At 46.4% G+C, this 17,308-nt stretch overlaps 6 protein-coding genes across 6 annotated transcripts; 4 read left to right on the plus strand and 2 right to left on the minus strand.

Annotated features, from left to right (window-relative positions):
* Nucleotides 1-136: 136 nt before the first annotated feature.
* Nucleotides 137-1,436, minus strand: LY89DRAFT_645965 (uncharacterized protein). The gene is made up of 4 exons (XM_018211902.1): nucleotides 1,059-1,436; nucleotides 866-1,002; nucleotides 441-810; nucleotides 137-388 (listed from the first exon to the last, which is right to left on the minus strand). The coding sequence occupies exons 1-4, from the start codon at nucleotides 1,330-1,332 to the stop codon at nucleotides 282-284; spliced, it is 888 nt and encodes a 295-aa protein (XP_018071282.1). The 5' UTR covers nucleotides 1,333-1,436; the 3' UTR covers nucleotides 137-281.
* A 218-nt stretch (nucleotides 1,437-1,654) lies between these two features.
* Nucleotides 1,655-3,582, minus strand: LY89DRAFT_67856 (FAD/NAD(P)-binding domain-containing protein). Its single transcript, XM_018213751.1, has 3 exons — nucleotides 3,051-3,582; nucleotides 2,644-2,998; nucleotides 1,655-2,585 (listed from the first exon to the last, which is right to left on the minus strand). Exons 1-3 carry the CDS (start codon nucleotides 3,348-3,350, stop codon nucleotides 1,765-1,767), a joined length of 1,476 nt encoding a protein of 491 aa, XP_018071283.1. The 5' UTR covers nucleotides 3,351-3,582; the 3' UTR covers nucleotides 1,655-1,764.
* Nucleotides 3,583-3,621: 39 nt separating this feature from the next.
* LY89DRAFT_684927 (RmlC-like cupin) lies at nucleotides 3,622-5,037 on the plus strand. The gene is made up of 3 exons (XM_018214987.1): nucleotides 3,622-4,123; nucleotides 4,172-4,606; nucleotides 4,654-5,037. The coding sequence occupies exons 1-3, from the start codon at nucleotides 3,856-3,858 to the stop codon at nucleotides 4,959-4,961; spliced, it is 1,011 nt and encodes a 336-aa protein (XP_018071284.1). The 5' UTR covers nucleotides 3,622-3,855; the 3' UTR covers nucleotides 4,962-5,037.
* Nucleotides 5,038-5,492: 455 nt separating this feature from the next.
* On the plus strand, nucleotides 5,493-6,652 carry LY89DRAFT_67884 (uncharacterized protein). Its single transcript, XM_018213773.1, has one exon. The coding sequence runs from the start codon at nucleotides 5,622-5,624 to the stop codon at nucleotides 6,453-6,455; it is 834 nt and encodes a 277-aa protein (XP_018071285.1). The 5' UTR covers nucleotides 5,493-5,621; the 3' UTR covers nucleotides 6,456-6,652.
* Nucleotides 6,653-7,570: 918 nt separating this feature from the next.
* Nucleotides 7,571-8,652, plus strand: LY89DRAFT_697229 (uncharacterized protein; the record flags this gene model as incomplete). The annotated part of the gene is made up of 4 exons (XM_018216885.1): nucleotides 7,571-7,610; nucleotides 7,660-8,044; nucleotides 8,095-8,279; nucleotides 8,330-8,652. 4 exons carry the CDS (start codon nucleotides 7,571-7,573, stop codon nucleotides 8,650-8,652), a joined length of 933 nt encoding a protein of 310 aa, XP_018071286.1.
* A 2,100-nt stretch (nucleotides 8,653-10,752) lies between these two features.
* Nucleotides 10,753-16,072, plus strand: LY89DRAFT_718649 (uncharacterized protein). Its single transcript, XM_018218429.1, has 4 exons — nucleotides 10,753-11,341; nucleotides 11,419-11,876; nucleotides 11,914-13,030; nucleotides 13,093-16,072. Exons 1-4 carry the CDS (start codon nucleotides 11,236-11,238, stop codon nucleotides 15,858-15,860), a joined length of 4,449 nt encoding a protein of 1,482 aa, XP_018071287.1. The 5' UTR covers nucleotides 10,753-11,235; the 3' UTR covers nucleotides 15,861-16,072.
* The last annotated feature ends 1,236 nt before the right edge of the window (nucleotides 16,073-17,308 follow it).

The following is a 17,308-nucleotide window of genomic DNA, read 5'->3' on the forward strand; positions in this document are numbered from 1 at the left end:
AGACTTCTGAGTCATTTTTGATACTCCGCGGAACATGGAGAAAACATTTCCTCATGAGGAGAACGCGAGATTAAACTTGTCGAAATTATTCAAAGGTATGACTGGCATGTTGTGACAGTCGAGTAAGCAGTACGACACGGATAAGGTAGTAAATCAATGACTCTACAGTAACATGGCAGCATTTACAGATCATTTCCAGGATATATGGTATAGTTCTTTCATGTTTAAGTTTCTCCTGCATTTGTCAGGGACAATTCATGTTACGCTGAGTGCAAATAGTCTCAAGCAAACGTGACCCCATTCTTGAGTGTACCAATTCCAGATATATACACTTCCATCTCATTACCAGGCACAAGATACCTTGGCGGATTCATGCCAGCTCCGACGCCTACCAATTCATTAACGAGTTTCTAGCAAGTCAAAGGTCTAAAGAAGCTTACCCCCTGGAGTGCCAGTCATGATAACACTTCCTTTCTGTAAAGTCGTTCCGGTGCTCAGGTAAGATATCAAATAAGCACATCCAAACAAAAGGTCAGCAACCCCTTCTTCTTGTCGTATCTCCCTGTCCACACTGGTTTTCAGCTGTAATTTCGAAGGATCAGGAAGCAATGCTGAGCTGACCAAACAAGGTCCGAGGGGTGCGAATGTGTCGAATCCTTTGCTGAATCCCCATTGCGGGATACGACCAGCGAAAGCAGGATCGCGCTGTAGCTTTCGAGACGATATATCATTCCCACAGGTGTATGCCGCGACGTAGGAAAGTGCATCAGCTTCTGAAACGTCTTTTGCATCGCGACCGATCACAAGGCACTAAGGAGCTGATTGTAAGTCCTATTTGTATGTGTAGGGGGTAAAGTTCACGTACCAGTTCACCCTCGTAGTCTGCCTGATCATCTTGACAGATTTTGGGGATGGCCACGTCTGCGTTATGGTCCGTAATGCATGTCGACGGTTTGAAGAAAATGAATGGAAACGGTGGTGGAGATCGACCTGCTTCCTTGACTTTCTCCTATCAGCATAGAGGCTCTACCAGACCAATCCAGCTTAAGTAGACGTACTATGCTTCGCATAATTTAATCCTACGCATCTCAAGATAGGTACGTCTTCTTGTGCCAGTGGACCAAGCAGCTGCTTTACCGTCACTACCTCATCTGTGACTTTGGTATGGCCTGTAGTATCGTAGATATCGTCGCCGTAGATGACTTTAGCAGTCAGCTTAGTCGCCGCAGTCGTCTGCCCAAGGTCAAAATTTGGGTGGGGCAGGATGGGTTCGCCACGTAGTATACGGCCATCTGCTGCCACGAAACGAATCAGTCGCTCCCAGACAACCATCTTGTTGTGTATAGTGACTGTATTGGTTGTGGATTCTATGAAACCTGAAAGTCAAGGATTTTGCGTTTCTTTTCTTGTGCTGTCGTTACGCCTGTTACTTACAGGTCTACTAAGCCGCAGTTTTGCGGCTGGGGAGAGCAGTGGGCTCATCCCGACCGTTCCCCGCATTAGAAGATGGTTCGAGAAAAATGAGATGCAGACTTCAGCGCTCAAAGCTCCGACGGTGCGATCCCACTCCTGAGATTAGTGGTAGACGTTTTGAATTTCTAGATTATCTCGCAAACCGTAATTGCTCGATTCTGGGTGGTTGAACAAGGCATATTCGCGTATTAAATTCCAATTTCACCATCATATGCACAGAATATTTCTCTACATATAGTATGTATAGCGAATCGTGCATCAAAATAAACTTTCACTGCAGACTAGCAACATTCAAAGCTTGACAGCTGGTCGTACGTGTTTCTGACACCTTTCCCACTCATCTTCCACCTCCTTCTCAGCATCATACCCATAAGCCCACCACTGAGTCACTGGATCACTCCACTGATTAGCACTCCAAGAGAAACTTCGACCCTCCACCTCCGCCTTCATAGATTCATCCCTCAATATCTGTTCTGGTCCATCAGGAAAGTGCCATAGCTTGCCATTCAAAAGACTAGCAGCTTGCATTTGTCCGGACCGCTTCATCCTCACTGTCTCAAACGCCATGAGGGCTGCTGGAATATCTTCTGCTGTATCGATGAGCGAAAGCACGGTGGCCAGAGCAGCCCCATCCTCTACCGCCATAGCAGCTCCTTGAGACATGTACGGCACCATGGCGTGTGCTGCATCCCCCATAATCAAGACTTTGCTGCTCGGTGTCACCCATCGCGGGAGAGACTTCCCGCTGAGCAGAGGCCATTTTATTGTCTTGTCTATCATGGCAATGATCTTGGTAAGACGTGGATCCCACCCTGTAAAATAATCTTGCATGTCTTTGAGTGCCTTTTCTGGCTTCCAGGTGGCAGGGTCGGACGTATCAACGTGAGAGAGAACCATGTTGAACGACTCTCCAGCTGCAATTGTGTATGTCATCACGTGTCGATCCTCCCCTATCCAGATGTTAACCGAGGGCTTCTCCAGGAGCCAGGAGATTTCGGGGTCGTCCTTGATCTTCGCAGCGTCTACGGTCGCACGGTATGCGGCAAAGCCAGTCCTTTCAGGTGGTATATCGTTGCCTCCGAGCACAAACTTCCTAGCGACTGACTTCACTCCTATATTCATTCCAGTCAGCATCTTCAACAGTAAATCGTGGTTGAAAGGGCGACTTACCATCGGCCGCGACGATGAGGTCAGCTTTGAGGATGTCGCCGCTCGCCAACTCGACACTTGGTGCTTCAATGTCATATTTCTCGACTCTGCTGGCAACCTTGACTTGCACGCCTAACTCCAACGCTTTGCGGTACAGAGCATCATGAAAGTGCGCCCTATGAATAACATAGTATGGCGCATGGAAATTCTCTCGGAATTGAGGAACAAGCTTTGTGTAGCCAATCACTTTTCCGTCAAGCCAGCGGCGAAATGTCATCCCATCCGGCTCCACGACTGCAGACTTGAGGAAAGGCTGTAGTCCCCATGAATGCAGTAGGCGGGATGAGTTTGGAGGGATTTGGATGCCGGCTCCAACCTTTCTGATGTCAGTCTCCTATTGCCCCTTATATGTCACTTCAAAGTCCTACCTCACCAAGCTGGTTCGCTTGCTCCAATACTGTAATGGTATGGCCACGTCTTGCAAGTGCAATCGCACACGCCAAACCACCAAGTCCGGCTCCCACTACGATGATTCGTAGTCTCACTTTTGCTTGCAGGGAGCATGCATCATTGTTGTATTCTGAGCTCGAGTTTCGCAGGAATTGTAATGATCGCGTAGGATGGATTGGTTCTTGGATGAGATTTTCTGTTTTTTGGGTAGAATTGACTTTGCTACTGACAGAACGGTGTATTTCTGTATCCAAATTGACCTCAAGAGTTGGTGACATGGTTTCAAGTCAGGAATTTGTTGCCGTCGTAATTTTGGGATTGTCTTGTCTCAGAAGAGCAACAATAAACTTCCATCCTTCTTGGTAACCCTTGCAGAAAGATGTAATCCGCATATCAACTCCTGGCGGGGTTGAGGCTGGTAACCGTTCCCGACCACGAATTCATGGCGTAGTGGTGGGGTAGGATACTGCGTAGCCGATCCTGCCCCGCCACGTCCAGCATCCTTTCCCGCTCCATCCCCGAGTCCTGCGCACCAACAATACCCGCCCACAAGCTTTAGTTTTCGGCAGATACTATACGATACTATCTATCAGCTGGCGCAGTGGGTCATCAAGAGCTCACAAGACCTCCAAATGAATATTTTGAGCGTATTTCAGCGTACCTTGACTTCCTGAACAGAGAACCCGTAGACGAGTTGCCTTTAAGTTTTCATTGTAGCATCCAAGAGACACTCAACTACAGCTTTGATCTTTATAAGACATCCAAGGAAAAGTCATGGCGACAATGACAACAACTACCACGACCTCGCAGCCAACAGCTGAACCCAATCATGAAGACACCACCACAGCCCTCCTAGCAAATCTTGAAAAACATCACACCAAACCACTCTGGGCTCAGATGAACAGACTCAACCCACCTCGTCCAAATCCTACAGCCATCCCACACGTTTGGAAATACGAAAACATTCGCCCGCATCTTCTGCGTGCAGGAGAGTTGATTACCGAAAAGCAAGCCGAGAGGCGGGTTGCAATGCTGGTAAACCCAGCTCGAGGCAAGTTTTGAAATTGGTTCCAGAGGCGAAGACTGATGGTGGATGAAGAGCCTCCATTCACAACCGATACCCTTTATGCTGGCCTGCAGTTGGTCATGCCAAACGAGACCGCACCGGCACATCGTCACACAGCCTTCGCCATGCGCTTCATCATCGAGGGAAATGGTGGCTTCACAGCCGTCCATGGGCGACGTATCAAGATGAATCGCGGTGATGTTATTCTGACTCCGACATGGAATTGGCATGACCATGGGAAAGATGGTTCGGGGCCCATGATTTGGCTTGATGGTCTGGATTTGCCGAATTTCGTTCATTATCCGGTCCATTTCGTTGAACATTATGAAGCTCCCAGATACCCGGCTGAGGATGTTGATACCTCTGCTTCCCCGATCGTGTTTCCATGGTCCAAGATGAAGGCAGCGTTGGATGCAGCAGGAGGAGATTGGGTAGTGAAGCCGTACTTAAAAGCCAACGGAAAAGATGGTAGGTTGCAATCTGTGAGGCTGATCACTGAAAGCTAATGTTCTCAGTGTCTCTCACTCTGGGAGGACTTGCAGAGCGACTAGTTGCCGGGAAGAGCTCGCCTGCAATTCTCGAGACAGCATCTTCTGTTTACCATGTTGTTGAGGGCTCAGGCCATACCGTGATTGATGGTAAAGAGTACATTTGGAACAGGGGCGACACCTTCTGTATACCTGCGTGGCATAGATATCAGCACTTTGCTGACCAGAAAGAGGATGTCTACCTGTATAGGTTTGATGATAAGCCTATGTTGAAGGCGTTGGGGTTCTATAGGGTGGAGGGTCAGAGCGATGATAGCTTGGTCACCCCGCAATGAATGAAGATACCATAGGCTAGAACGTCAATGATTAGGTATGAGTAAAACAAATGGATATGCATCTCGGACTTCCAAGCATAGACCTTGTTAACAATGCTATGACAAGACAAAAGAGAGAAAGAGGTGCTTGTTGTCCAATTAATAAGCACTTTAAATTTTAAAACGGCATAAGTTCTCTCCTCTCCAACAAACACAAATTTCAAACCAACTGATAAGGCTGCATACCACTCCCGCTTTGGAGACGAAATGCTGCAACCTTCTCCAATTATACATGTCGCTTCGTCTTGCGAAGCAACCCTCGATGCAGGGTCAACAAATGATGTCTCAACAAGGTTTCTCCAGCTTTCAACCAGGGTCTTGAGGCGTCCAGTCAGGGACCATGCGCGCGAGCATTGGCGCTGATGGGCTGCGCCGCCTCCCTCTGAACCCTGTCCTTCTTAGCCTCGGGGGCTGCAACTTCTCAGCTGAAAAAGTTTCCCTCTTTTCTCTTGCTTTTCATGTTCGCAATAATTGTACTTCAATTCCTCTTCGCCAAAATCCGCTCATTGTGTAGAAGCGAATTATTGTTTGGTGATGCTATTGTTGCTTTTTCGATAATATCTTCAGCGCACGTTTGCATCCAATCATTTCTGCAACTGTTTCAGACTACTCAACGCAAATATGGCTGTCGACATCGTATCCATCGTCATCGCGGCTGTTTCTCTCGTCGGATCCCTCGTATCAGCAGGATTCACAGGATGGATATCCTTTTACATCGACCAAGTAAAGCGACGAGCGGAAGCGAAGGCTTTGGTGCACAAATATCGAGATCCGCTGCTCTTAGCAGCCATGGATCTCCAATCCCGGATATATGGCATTGTCCAGGCTTCTCTGCTCTCATTCCATGCTGATGAAGAGAAGAGGGATTTGGTGTTCGTGTACACCTCTTTCCTGGTGGGGCAATATTTCTCCTGGACGTGGATTCTACGACGACAAGCTCAATTCGTGCGTTTCTCGACAGACAAGCAGAATAGAGAGCTGAGTCGACTGCTGGAAACCATCACGGACGAGATCGCAACGGATGCCAATGCGGCTGAACACCCATTCATGCTGTGGCGGGGTCAACAGATGGCGATTGGAGAGATGATGACGGAGAAAGACGGCGATGAGTTACATTGTATCGGGTATTCTGAATTTGTCAGAAGGTACCATACGAATGAGGAGTTTCACAACTGGTTCAAGCCCATTGAGAGGAGTTTGCAGGACTTGGTGAGGGCACGTGAGAGGCATGATCCCGTGGCGACGTATAGATTGAGGAGGTTGCAGCATCGGTTGATTGATCTTATTACGCTACTGGATGCAGAGGGACTGGGAGAGGGGAGGGATAGGAGGGATAAGGTGCATGCGGCCACGGATTGCAAGTGTGCAGGATGTCCTGGGCGACCGAAACCGAAGACTCCCCTGTTGAGCCTGAAGCAGAAGTCAGAGGTTACGAGTACGACTACTGAGTCTTAGGTCAAGATACATTTGATATATTGAGATTTGTGACGGGTTTGGGAAGTTGGGAAGTTGAGAAGCACTTTGGTAAGAAACCAGAGATGAGGACGTGGTTGACGAAATTTGTTCTATAGCCATATTGCCTTTTTTGTTCGTAATCCGAGATATCCTAGGTACATTAGTCACAATATCCATAGCTTCCGCTACCTTCGTTCTCTCCACTATATCTTCTACTCACATTCAGTGTCTCTGAAATTCGCCAGACAGCCTGCCACCGTAGTTGAGCCCCATGGTCACGTGGCTCGTCCACTATCGTGATCGTAAGCTGTTTTGACGGGTTTCTTCTTCTTCTCTTTAATGATGTTGTCACTCAAAGATAGACCTATCTATCATTATGATCTTCAAAAATGCAAATCGTCGTGTTATCGCCTCCAAGAGATAAGTTTGCTGACTCAGCTTGACCTCACTTCTGAACACTAAACTCTCCGAATTATAGGTGGCAGACTTGGCGAATACCTCAACTCTACTCAACTTCCATATATCCTTATCTCGAATGGGTTTGAGAACATTCCCTAAGATGTGTTTGAAGGACTAAGGATTGAGGTGAGCTCCGTTTCACAGATCCCAAGACCCGGTCTTAGAAAAGCGGGTATGCCGACATTTCCGCGATATGCTTCTTCATTTTCATCTCAACCATTCTGCTCACACAAGCAGCGGGTCTCGCACGTCACCACTCTCGCTCCGCTGTATATCTATTCCATGTTTGTATTAGTACCAGACTTCCACGATGATAGAAGAGACTGCCCATGAGGACGTGGAGCTCGGACACCTTGAAGACGACGCCTTTCTACCTAACCAGAATGGAACGTCCAGGAAGGGGTATTCGGATAGTGTCTTTACGCGATGGCTTCCTCCGCGGTTACGGGCTTTCGTCGAGAATTTGTCGAGGATGAAGGTGCGTCTGTTCGGGCTGAGATTTTGAATTGAGGCTGATGGGTCACGTGAAGCTCGTGATCATAATACTTGCTACATTTATATTTCTATTGGGCTTGTTATCGTACTGGAATAGACGGGATATAAGAGTAAAAATACCGTCAGATTCTATTTCGATGTCAAAAGAGCTTGCGAAGGAGATGGCGGGCACCTCGATACCGGACTATGTCCTCACATATGGTTTGCTCTCTTGGTAGGATCCGATAGAACCGGAGCTAACGTGTATTAGCTCCTTTAGTCTTCTTAGATAGAGGTGATCCATATTTTCCAAGTGATATGGCAACCCACATATCTCATACCCACCCAACCAAGAACTGGAAGAACATCACCGATGCTCCAACACGGCTCACACTTGACAATCTGGACTCTTTAAACCAATTCGGAGAAGAAGACGTCTATCTTACCTCGACAGAAGAACTCATCAAGCTACCATCGTACTTGAAAGGTCAAAAACCAGATCCAAACACCTTGCAAACAGCAGGGGCCATCAGCTGTGTCATCATCGTCGTTGACAAGGGTGACAGAATCATGGACGCTTTTTATATCTATTTCTACACTTACAACAAAGGCCCTTCTGCTTTGGGTCACGAAGTCGGGAATCACTTGGGTGATTGGTACTGTCCCGTCACCCTCGTCAAAATTTCCAGATACTAATATGAACAAGGGAGCACAACATGGTCCGCTTCAAAGACGGCTCACCACAAGCAGTGTGGTATTCCCAACATGACTACGGAGAAGGATATACCTACTCTGCCGTCAAAAAGATCGGCACCCGACCCGTATCATTCAGTGCCCGTGGCTCACACGCAAACTACGTTACGGCCGATGCCCACGACCTACACAATTTCAGTACATCCCCTTCCCCCTTCCCAACCAATCCTATTCCTAATTTTCTTCAGATGCAGACGTCCCAGCTCACATAGTCTTCGACCGAACATCCCAAGGTCCCCTCTGGGATCCAACCCTCTCAGCAAATTACTACACCTTCTCCACCTCAACCAAGAAATTCATGCCCGCGCTGAAAGATACGCCAGTAAACTACCTTTATTTCCAAGGAAAGTGGGGAGATGATGATCGTCCCGACGATATGGAGGGCCAGGAGGATTTTCACGGGTTTAAGAAGTGGACTGGGGGCCCGAGGGGGCCAATTGATAAACATTTGGATAGGATAGATGTTTGTTTACCGAATCGAGAGACGTGTGAGATTAAGAGTAGGATATGAGAAGGGGGTGTAATGATAGATGTACGCTGATTGGAAAGAGATTGTAAGAAGATAGGTATGCTCTGTGAGATAGACTACCTCAGAGCTAAAACAGATCGAAATGTCCCAGCACTAGTCGCACAATGTCAACGCTCAAAGTCCTCCTGTCCCGTCTTCACTATTCGCCGTCACCAATCTAAATTCCTTGACCTCTTCGCTCCGCTTCGGCAAGACCATGCAAGTATCCCTGCTCCTTCCCAAGCTCAAACCCCAAATTGTATACTTAGCACAATCAGTGCATCCTTCTACCTTTTTAGCAGATTCTTGTTGGCCTCCGTTAAGTTCTTCGAGTGCGCAGATAGTTCTCCGAGGTTGTTTGGAAGAGGTAGATGATGTCGCTTTGGATGTTGATTCTGGCATTTTGGATTTGTTGTGGGATGTTGTTTGGGTTTTGTTTGGGTTGAATGTGGGGAAGAGTTTCGAGAGGCGGTTGATTATATGTTGGGAGGAGCCAATGGAAGTAGTGGTTAGTGTGAATGGATGTGTGAATCACTATTGAAGTTCATGAATGTGGAAGCGGAACTGAATGGGTTTGTGAACCTTTGCTAGACAATAATTAGGGTGCATGAAGCGGTCTCGCTAACTCATTGTCTAAGTTACTTGGGGATTTTCGGATTGTAAGAGCTGAGGCCACCGGGAATGGCCCACTTAAGCGAGACGCGGTAACGCGTAAAAATTCTACACCCCATTTTAAAACCCTTACTACACAACAACCCTCTTAGGAATCAGTCTATAATTCAAGATGGAGACACCTCTTATCCTAAGTGATCCTATCGAGAAAGAGAATAATGAATGGCCTACCCCTGCACGTGCAGTTATTCGATCCCTACAGCGCTAGGGAAAGTCGCAACGCGAGATTGTCTTAGAGACCTATATCCCTCGAAGAACAGTACGCTACATTCTTAAGCAGGAATCTAGTTGGAGAGAGCGCAAAAGAAAGCTCTCTAGACACTATCTTATGTCTATACGCGACATACGTTATTGTATTCGAACCATTTCCAAAAACTGGAGCTCTAGGCGTATGACTTTTAAGGCTCTTAAAAAGCAACTACCCTACCTACCCTCGGTGCGCACCATTCGTCGAGAATTAGCCCAAGCTAGCTACCGCCGCTATATTGCATACCCTCGACCATATATTACCCTTAAATAAGCTAGGAAGAGATATGTATTTGCTAAGGAGCATAGATAGTGGGGGACATTAGACTATGTAGTTCATAGAGATGATAGCAAGCAAGGAGGGGACTAGAGGAAGGTTGTATGGTCTAATGAGGCTATATTTGAGACTAGGAAGAATGGTAGGATATATGTGACTAGGAGGGTAGATGAGAGGAGGTGCCCTAACTGCATTAAGTCAGTCTATAGGTCAGGGAGGACAATAGTCATAATATGGGGGGCATTAGGTTGGGATTACAAGTCGCTATTAGTCTTCCTAAAGAAGCTTTTAGAACGTAAGGGCATATGTTCTAAAGCCTATCTACAGCAAGTTCTTTAGCCTATAATCTTCCCTCTCTTTGATGATCTAGGGCCGGAGTATATCTTTATAGAAGACGGGTCTAAGGTGTATAAAGGGCATACTAGATTACCTAGACTATAGTATAATATCCGAGGGTTTAATTAACCTCCTTTTTTACCAGATTTAAACCCTATTAAGAAGGTCTAGAGGTGGATAAAGGAAGAATTAAAAAACTTAGACTATATGCCCAAAAATAAGGTGGATTTAAAGAGGGAGTTGTAAAAGCTATGGGACCGAGTTGACCCACGTGACTTTCGCCACTACACTAAGCAATTGACTTGTAAGATTGAGGATGTAATTAAGTACAAGGGTATAGCTACTATTAATTAATAATAAATTCCATTTTCACAGAGATTCATAAAAAGACTAAAAAATTATGATTTTTGGTAAATAAGGTCTCATTTGTTGAGTTTCGCTTAAGTGGGCCATTCCCGGTGGCCTCAGCTCTTACAATGACAGTCACTTACTCCCCCACCTTGTCCGTGCGGAGCCGGGGCTCTTGCATCAAGAATTCTAATGAACTGGACACGGCATATACCTGTGCAGATACATCTTCGAGGGTTTTCGAGGTACCCTTCACTTTCTCGAGAGCCAGTTGTACTTGTTGGATTATTGTAATCGCGGTACCGATCAATTGGAGCACTGCAGCGGCAGTTCCGATACCGTCCTGTGGGTTGGCAGATTAATATAACCCCACCAAGTATTGTCTTGAAGATCCGACTCACCATGCTTGATCTTCAATGCGGCCAACGTCTTGCACAAAACTGGAAAATCAAAAATCTTTGAATGAAAGATGATTTCGAGGCAGCGAAAGTTTCACTGGAGCTGAAGATTGCATAAGGCTATGGCCTAACAAGGTTGTGATTGGTGATCGCGCTTCAAGCCGCAACCTTGACCTATTCCAAAATACGTTTGAAGGAAGAGCAAAATCTATCATAGAGGTAACAACGCAATGCATATGCCACAGTACACCCCTGAACGCGTCCATGCTCTGACCCTCTTCGCCATTTCCTAACAAAAGATGCCAGAGCATGTCCCAAGATCATGATCGTGGGTCGTCGCAAAGCCTTTCGCAGACCAAATTTGGCGACTATGCGCGAGTGCACCAGGGCCCCATACACAATAACTACTTGGGAGGTAAGCATCCATACATGCTCTCATCTAAGATCAACGTGTCCTCTTCACGACTTTGTTGCTAACACATGAAGGTATAGGCCCTGAGAGCGACTCCAATGCCGATTTTCTCGATGCTCTGAGCCCAATTGACCCCGCTGTGGAACGAACGATTTACGAGGGCATGAATGGCTTCCTACCAGAAAGCATATTGGAGTGGATATTCCGCGATGAGGGCTACAAAGAATGGCATCTTGGGGATCTGCAGCAACAGAAACCATTGTTGTGGATCGTGGATAACACTGGAAAAGGCTCTACGGCCATTATCCTTCGACTTATTTCTCACGTCGAAGGATTTAAACATCAGCCACCTTTCTTGGGGTACTGTTTCTGTCATCCAACGGAAGACTTGAACAAAACGACTGCCCATGTGCTCGAGGGCTTCCTGTATCTCTTGCTTTCTAGCAATGACGGCGCATTGACGCATGTCAAGAAAAAATACAAGCAAGGATTGCGAAAATCACTAAAGGGCCCCCAAAGATTCTTTTATTTGGCCAAGGTCTTTACAGATACTTTGGAGCATGATGCATTCAAAGGTCACCGGTTTTAACTTTTTCATCGATGGTATTGATCAACTCGTCAACGCAGATCGGGACTTCATTCATTTGCTCGCCTTGATAAGATCTGTTACGGCGCGAGGTCATGACGCCAAATGGGTGATTACAAGTCGAAACAAAGAAGATTGGCGAACCTTGGAGCTTGGGTTCGATCACAGAGACTTCACATCATTCATTAACGTGAAAGCCGAGCAAGTACCCTCCACCTTCAGCCTCTCTGATGCTGTGGATGTCATTGAGAGCTATGGACTTCAAATGGAAGGAGGGCGCCGAAAGTTCCAATTCCAACATAATGTCCTCTCGTCATCCCTAGATTGGTTCCGCTATACGATGCGAGGTAATAGCTGGCTGAGTGATTGTCCTCAGTTGGGAACCGGAGTTACACCATCTGCTCTTCTCTGGTATCGCCCCGAAAATCTCGGCAGTAGCTCTGAAATTGCCAGTGAGCTTGGATTACACATAGGAGAGCTGTTCGGTAATCAAACGGATCGTGCTCGGAACGTTGAGGCTTATTTCTCTTTCCATTATCTTCGAACCGGCAATCAAACTCCCGAACACGCCCGAAAACTTGATGTCGGTCCCAGCATTGCTTTATGGAGTCTTTTCACTGCTTTAGTCAAAAATTGTTGTATTGGTCGAGATGATTTATCATTGATGCTTCTGGACCTGCCTTATAATACCCAGGATTTGGTCAGCCGTGTGTGCTCGAGAGCGGCAAAAATGACAGAAGAGTCAAAGCCAAATAGCCTTTCTCAGGAAGAAGAATCTGTTCAAAGCCAAAAATTTATCGAAGACTACTGGTTCGACATGTTTAAGGATACTGACCTGCCACTGTTAGTAGATCTTATCGAGAAGACGAGGGTTCTCCCTGCAATCAAGAAGTACAGGTTTCTTTTGATCGTTGACTCCTTTCATCTCATCGACAAACATAGATGGGCCGCTTGTCTCCAGCTTCTTGATGGGCTTGTAATCCCCGGAAAGTTTCGAGTGTTGGCTTCCGGAGGCTACCGCTCGAAGGATTGTGACGAGTCTATGCTGGGACTTGAGACGATCAATGCCGCTAGTCATCCTGTCAGCGAATCCACAGAATTGCGAGGTTCGTAACCATCTTCTATAAGGAGTCCCGGATCTTGATTGGAAGAACTAAAATGATCTTAGAATTTCTGGATATGCTACATTTCGATGAGATTCATGCTCGCCGCGACCAAGTCGCACAAGCTCTCCCGGGCACAAATGAGTGGCTTTGGAGTAACGCCGTATACAAGAAGTGGAGCTCAGCTGGTGGTTTCTTATGGATCTCTGGTAAAGCGGGCAGTGGCAAATCAGTCCTAGCAAAAACAATCCGCTTCGACTTTCTTCGTGGCCTCGACACCCGGAAAATGTTTCTTTGTGATTGGTTCTATAACCGACGAGGGCATGAAATTGGGACAGCTCATATCTCAATGCTACGAGCACTGGTCCACGAAATCGTCGGACACCACAAGAGCACATTTGACACAATAAAGAAGTACTACCGCGAAGAGATGGATGTAGCATTTCGTTGTGGAGAGTTTCCAGACTGGAGCATCCATATACTGAAGGTAATGCTACTGGCTTTAGCTGCTGCCCCTTCAACACCTGAAACACTGGCAATTATTGATGCCCTGGATGAGTCCAAGGATGGACAATCACGAAAAGAGATCATAGAAATGATGTTCGACATCACATCCACGATGCATGGGAGGCTTCGCTTGATCGTCCTCAGCAGGCCAGAGCCTCAGCTTTTGGACCGTTTCAAACACTGTTTCCACATCGCTATGCAAGATAATAACCGAGCAGATATTGGTCGATTAGTGGATTTCAAATTGGATGACATTCGCCGTGCATGGGTGCCGAATTCGTCACCGACTCTCGAAAGTGCTTTCGAGAAGCTAAGAGTCTCGAAAACCATCACGACGAATGTCGTCAAAGAGCCCGCAACCACCAATGACCAGTCGCTTGTCAAGAGATCAAGTGATCGCGACCAAGAGCACAGTGATTATCGGCTCCCAAGCCAGGAAGAACAAGAACTTAAAAACATTCGGCTCTATCTGATGGAAAACTCTGGCGGCGTTGTCTTGTGGGCCCATCTGATTCTGCAAGAGCTGAGCATGCTTGTGCAAAAGAAAACTGGTTTCAACATTAGATTATTGAGGGAATGCGCCGAAAAGCTGCCGAAAGAGCTGGACTATCTTTATGTCTATTATTTTGAGTCATTGGGCGTATTGGAGGATCCTGAACGGCTGAAAATGGCGCGACGAATTTTCCTCTGGGTCGTTGGGACTCGCTCCAGAGAATCACTGCAGCTTCAAGACCTACTCGACGCAATCGCAATACCCGAACTCCAAGAGATAACGGAGGAAGATGTCATTGGGATTGAAAGGTGGCAGATTGGAGGCAATTGGAACAAATTCCGCGACATCATCTATGAGCATTGTGGTCCCCTGGTTGAAATAGTCGAGAGGCGAGACGCTAGCAAGGAGGGTCATCGAATAGGACATGTTGAGCCAGTACAACCAAACTGGACCATTCAGCTCCTGCACCAAACAGTCAGGTCATTCCTGGAAAATAGGACGGGGCCTCTTCAGATTGACGAGCACCAAGCCAAACAGTTTGTTCAACAGCAAACGAACCTCTATTTGCAACTAGTGCTCCCCAAGAGACCGACTTCATATTGCCCAATCCTGCCCCCTCTTAAGACGATCCGACGGAGAAGCAACACGTCATTGTGGCCACATGCATCCAAATCGCTGGAATTTTGGAGCCTCCTACCAAAAAACCGCGGACTCAATCAAGATATCATAGACGAACTCTGGACCCGAAGCGCTTGGCTTAGCCACATTGACTACCTTTCTGATCGACCATTTTGCCGGTATGCCCTAAAGATACTGGAAAAGGACGGCGATACTCAAAGCTGGGTGAAGAGTTCAGTGATAAGCGAAGACGACATATTGCCCAACCACTCATTTCCATTGTGGTGGGCATTTGACAGCTGCCTTCCTCGAGATGAGCATAATCATCGCGACTATCTTCGCGAATTTACAGAGCAAGCTTGTCTGATGGGTCAGCCTATAGCCATGGAGATTTTATTACGATTCATGGAACTTCTGAAAGAGATGTCGAGGCGCAAAAACAGCATATCAAAACTTCGGGTTTATCCATGGAATCGTACATTGACGATGGGAGCCGTGGATGCGTTTCTTGTCAGCGCGAACGATCATCCAACTTGCGTCTACCCGCTCGCAACCACTCTTGCCAAGTTGTACAGCGAACAAGACGAGGATCTTGAGACCTCTTCAAATGTGGCAATCTCGGGGTTGGAGTCGATCAAAGAGAACGACAGAGCGGTGGCGCTTGCAAAAGTCATCGACAGGAGAGTTAAGCGCCATGCTTGTACGTCGCTGATTACGCCTGGCATTGATACGACCACTAAGTCTTCATTGTATGAATTGCATTGCAAGCTCGAAATCGGGACAAAAATCTTCAAAGATAGCAAGGAGAAGCCTAGAAATGTGACCATCGGTAGAATACACGAAGTCATCAAGACAACTTTGGAAACTTTGGAGTTGACTCAAAAGCGTAACTCGGGGCGGCGTTCTCCAAAAGGCTCGATGATTGATTTCTGGGTTAACAGCACTGATGAGCCGTTCCGATGGTTTACTCTGGCATCAGGAAGTGATGAGCAAGCTCTCTCGAGAGAACTATCGGTCGAGGAGACGATCAAGTCGTTGGACGAGGTTTTCTCAACATGGGATTTTCTAGATCTAACACATCTGGAAACGGCGTATGATAGCTTCTCTCGGGCGCTGCCTATACTGCCTAGAGATTCGCAGGGAGAGATTCGGCGGGGGAAACGGAAATCGCGCGCAAGCAAGTCAGATAAAGATGAGGATATCAACGGAGAGTAATTGGCGTCCGTCGAAGCGTTTTCTCTTCCAAAAGTCTTCGCCACAAACGCAGTAATGAGAAGGATCGAAGTGAGGATGGTTCTACTAGTTGGAGACATTTTGCCATGCATAATCACGTTGCTGTCTTAGGACCTCGTGTTTCATTTGTAAGAGCTGAGGCCACCGGGAATGGCCCACTTAAGCGAAACTCAACAAATGAGACCTTATTTACCAAAAATCATAATTTTTTAGTCTTTTTATGAATCTCTGTGAAAATGGAATTTATTATTAATTAATAGTAGCTATACCCTTGTACTTAATTACATCCTCAATCTTACAAGTCAATTGCTTAGTGTAGTGGCGAAAGTCACGTGGGTCAACTCGGTCCCATAGCTTTTACAACTCCCTCTTTAAATCCACCTTATTTTTGGGCATATAGTCTAAGTTTTTTAATTCTTCCTTTATCCACCTCTAGACCTTCTTAATAGGGTTTAAATCTGGTAAAAAAGGAGGTTAATTAAACCCTCGGATATTATACTATAGTCTAGGTAATCTAGTATGCCCTTTATACACCTTAGACCCGTCTTCTATAAAGATATACTCCGGCCCTAGATCATCAAAGAGAGGGAAGATTATAGGCTAAAGAACTTGCTGTAGATAGGCTTTAGAACATATGCCCTTACGTTCTAAAAGCTTCTTTAGGAAGACTAATAGCGACTTGTAATCCCAACCTAATGCCCCCCATATTATGACTATTGTCCTCCCTGACCTATAGACTGACTTAATGCAGTTAGGGCACCTCCTCTCATCTACCCTCCTAGTCACATATATCCTACCATTCTTCCTAGTCTCAAATATAGCCTCATTAGACCATACAACCTTCCTCTAGTCCCCTCCTTGCTTGCTATCATCTCTATGAACTACATAGTCTAATGTCCCCCACTATCTATGCTCCTTAGCAAATACATATCTCTTCCTAGCTTATTTAAGGGTAATATATGGTCGAGGGTATGCAATATAGCGGCGGTAGCTAGCTTGGGCTAATTCTCGACGAATGGTGCGCACCGAGGGTAGGTAGGGTAGTTGCTTTTTAAGAGCCTTAAAAGTCATACGCCTAGAGCTCCAGTTTTTGGAAATGGTTCGAATACAATAACGTATGTCGCGTATAGACATAAGATAGTGTCTAGAGAGCTTTCTTTTGCGCTCTCTCCAACTAGATTCCTGCTTAAGAATGTAGCGTACTGTTCTTCGAGGGATATAGGTCTCTAAGACAATCTCGCGTTGCGACTTTCCCTAGCGCTGTAGGGATCGAATAACTGCACGTGCAGGGGTAGGCCATTCATTATTCTCTTTCTCGATAGGATCACTTAGGATAAGAGGTGTCTCCATCTTGAATTATAGACTGATTCCTAAGAGGGTTGTTGTGTAGTAAGGGTTTTAAAATGGGGTGTAGAATTTTTACGCGTTAC

This window comes from Mollisia scopiformis, assembly GCF_001500285.1.
Source record: "Mollisia scopiformis unplaced genomic scaffold LY89scaffold_12, whole genome shotgun sequence".
Lineage (NCBI taxonomy): Eukaryota > Fungi > Ascomycota > Leotiomycetes > Helotiales > Mollisiaceae > Mollisia > Mollisia scopiformis.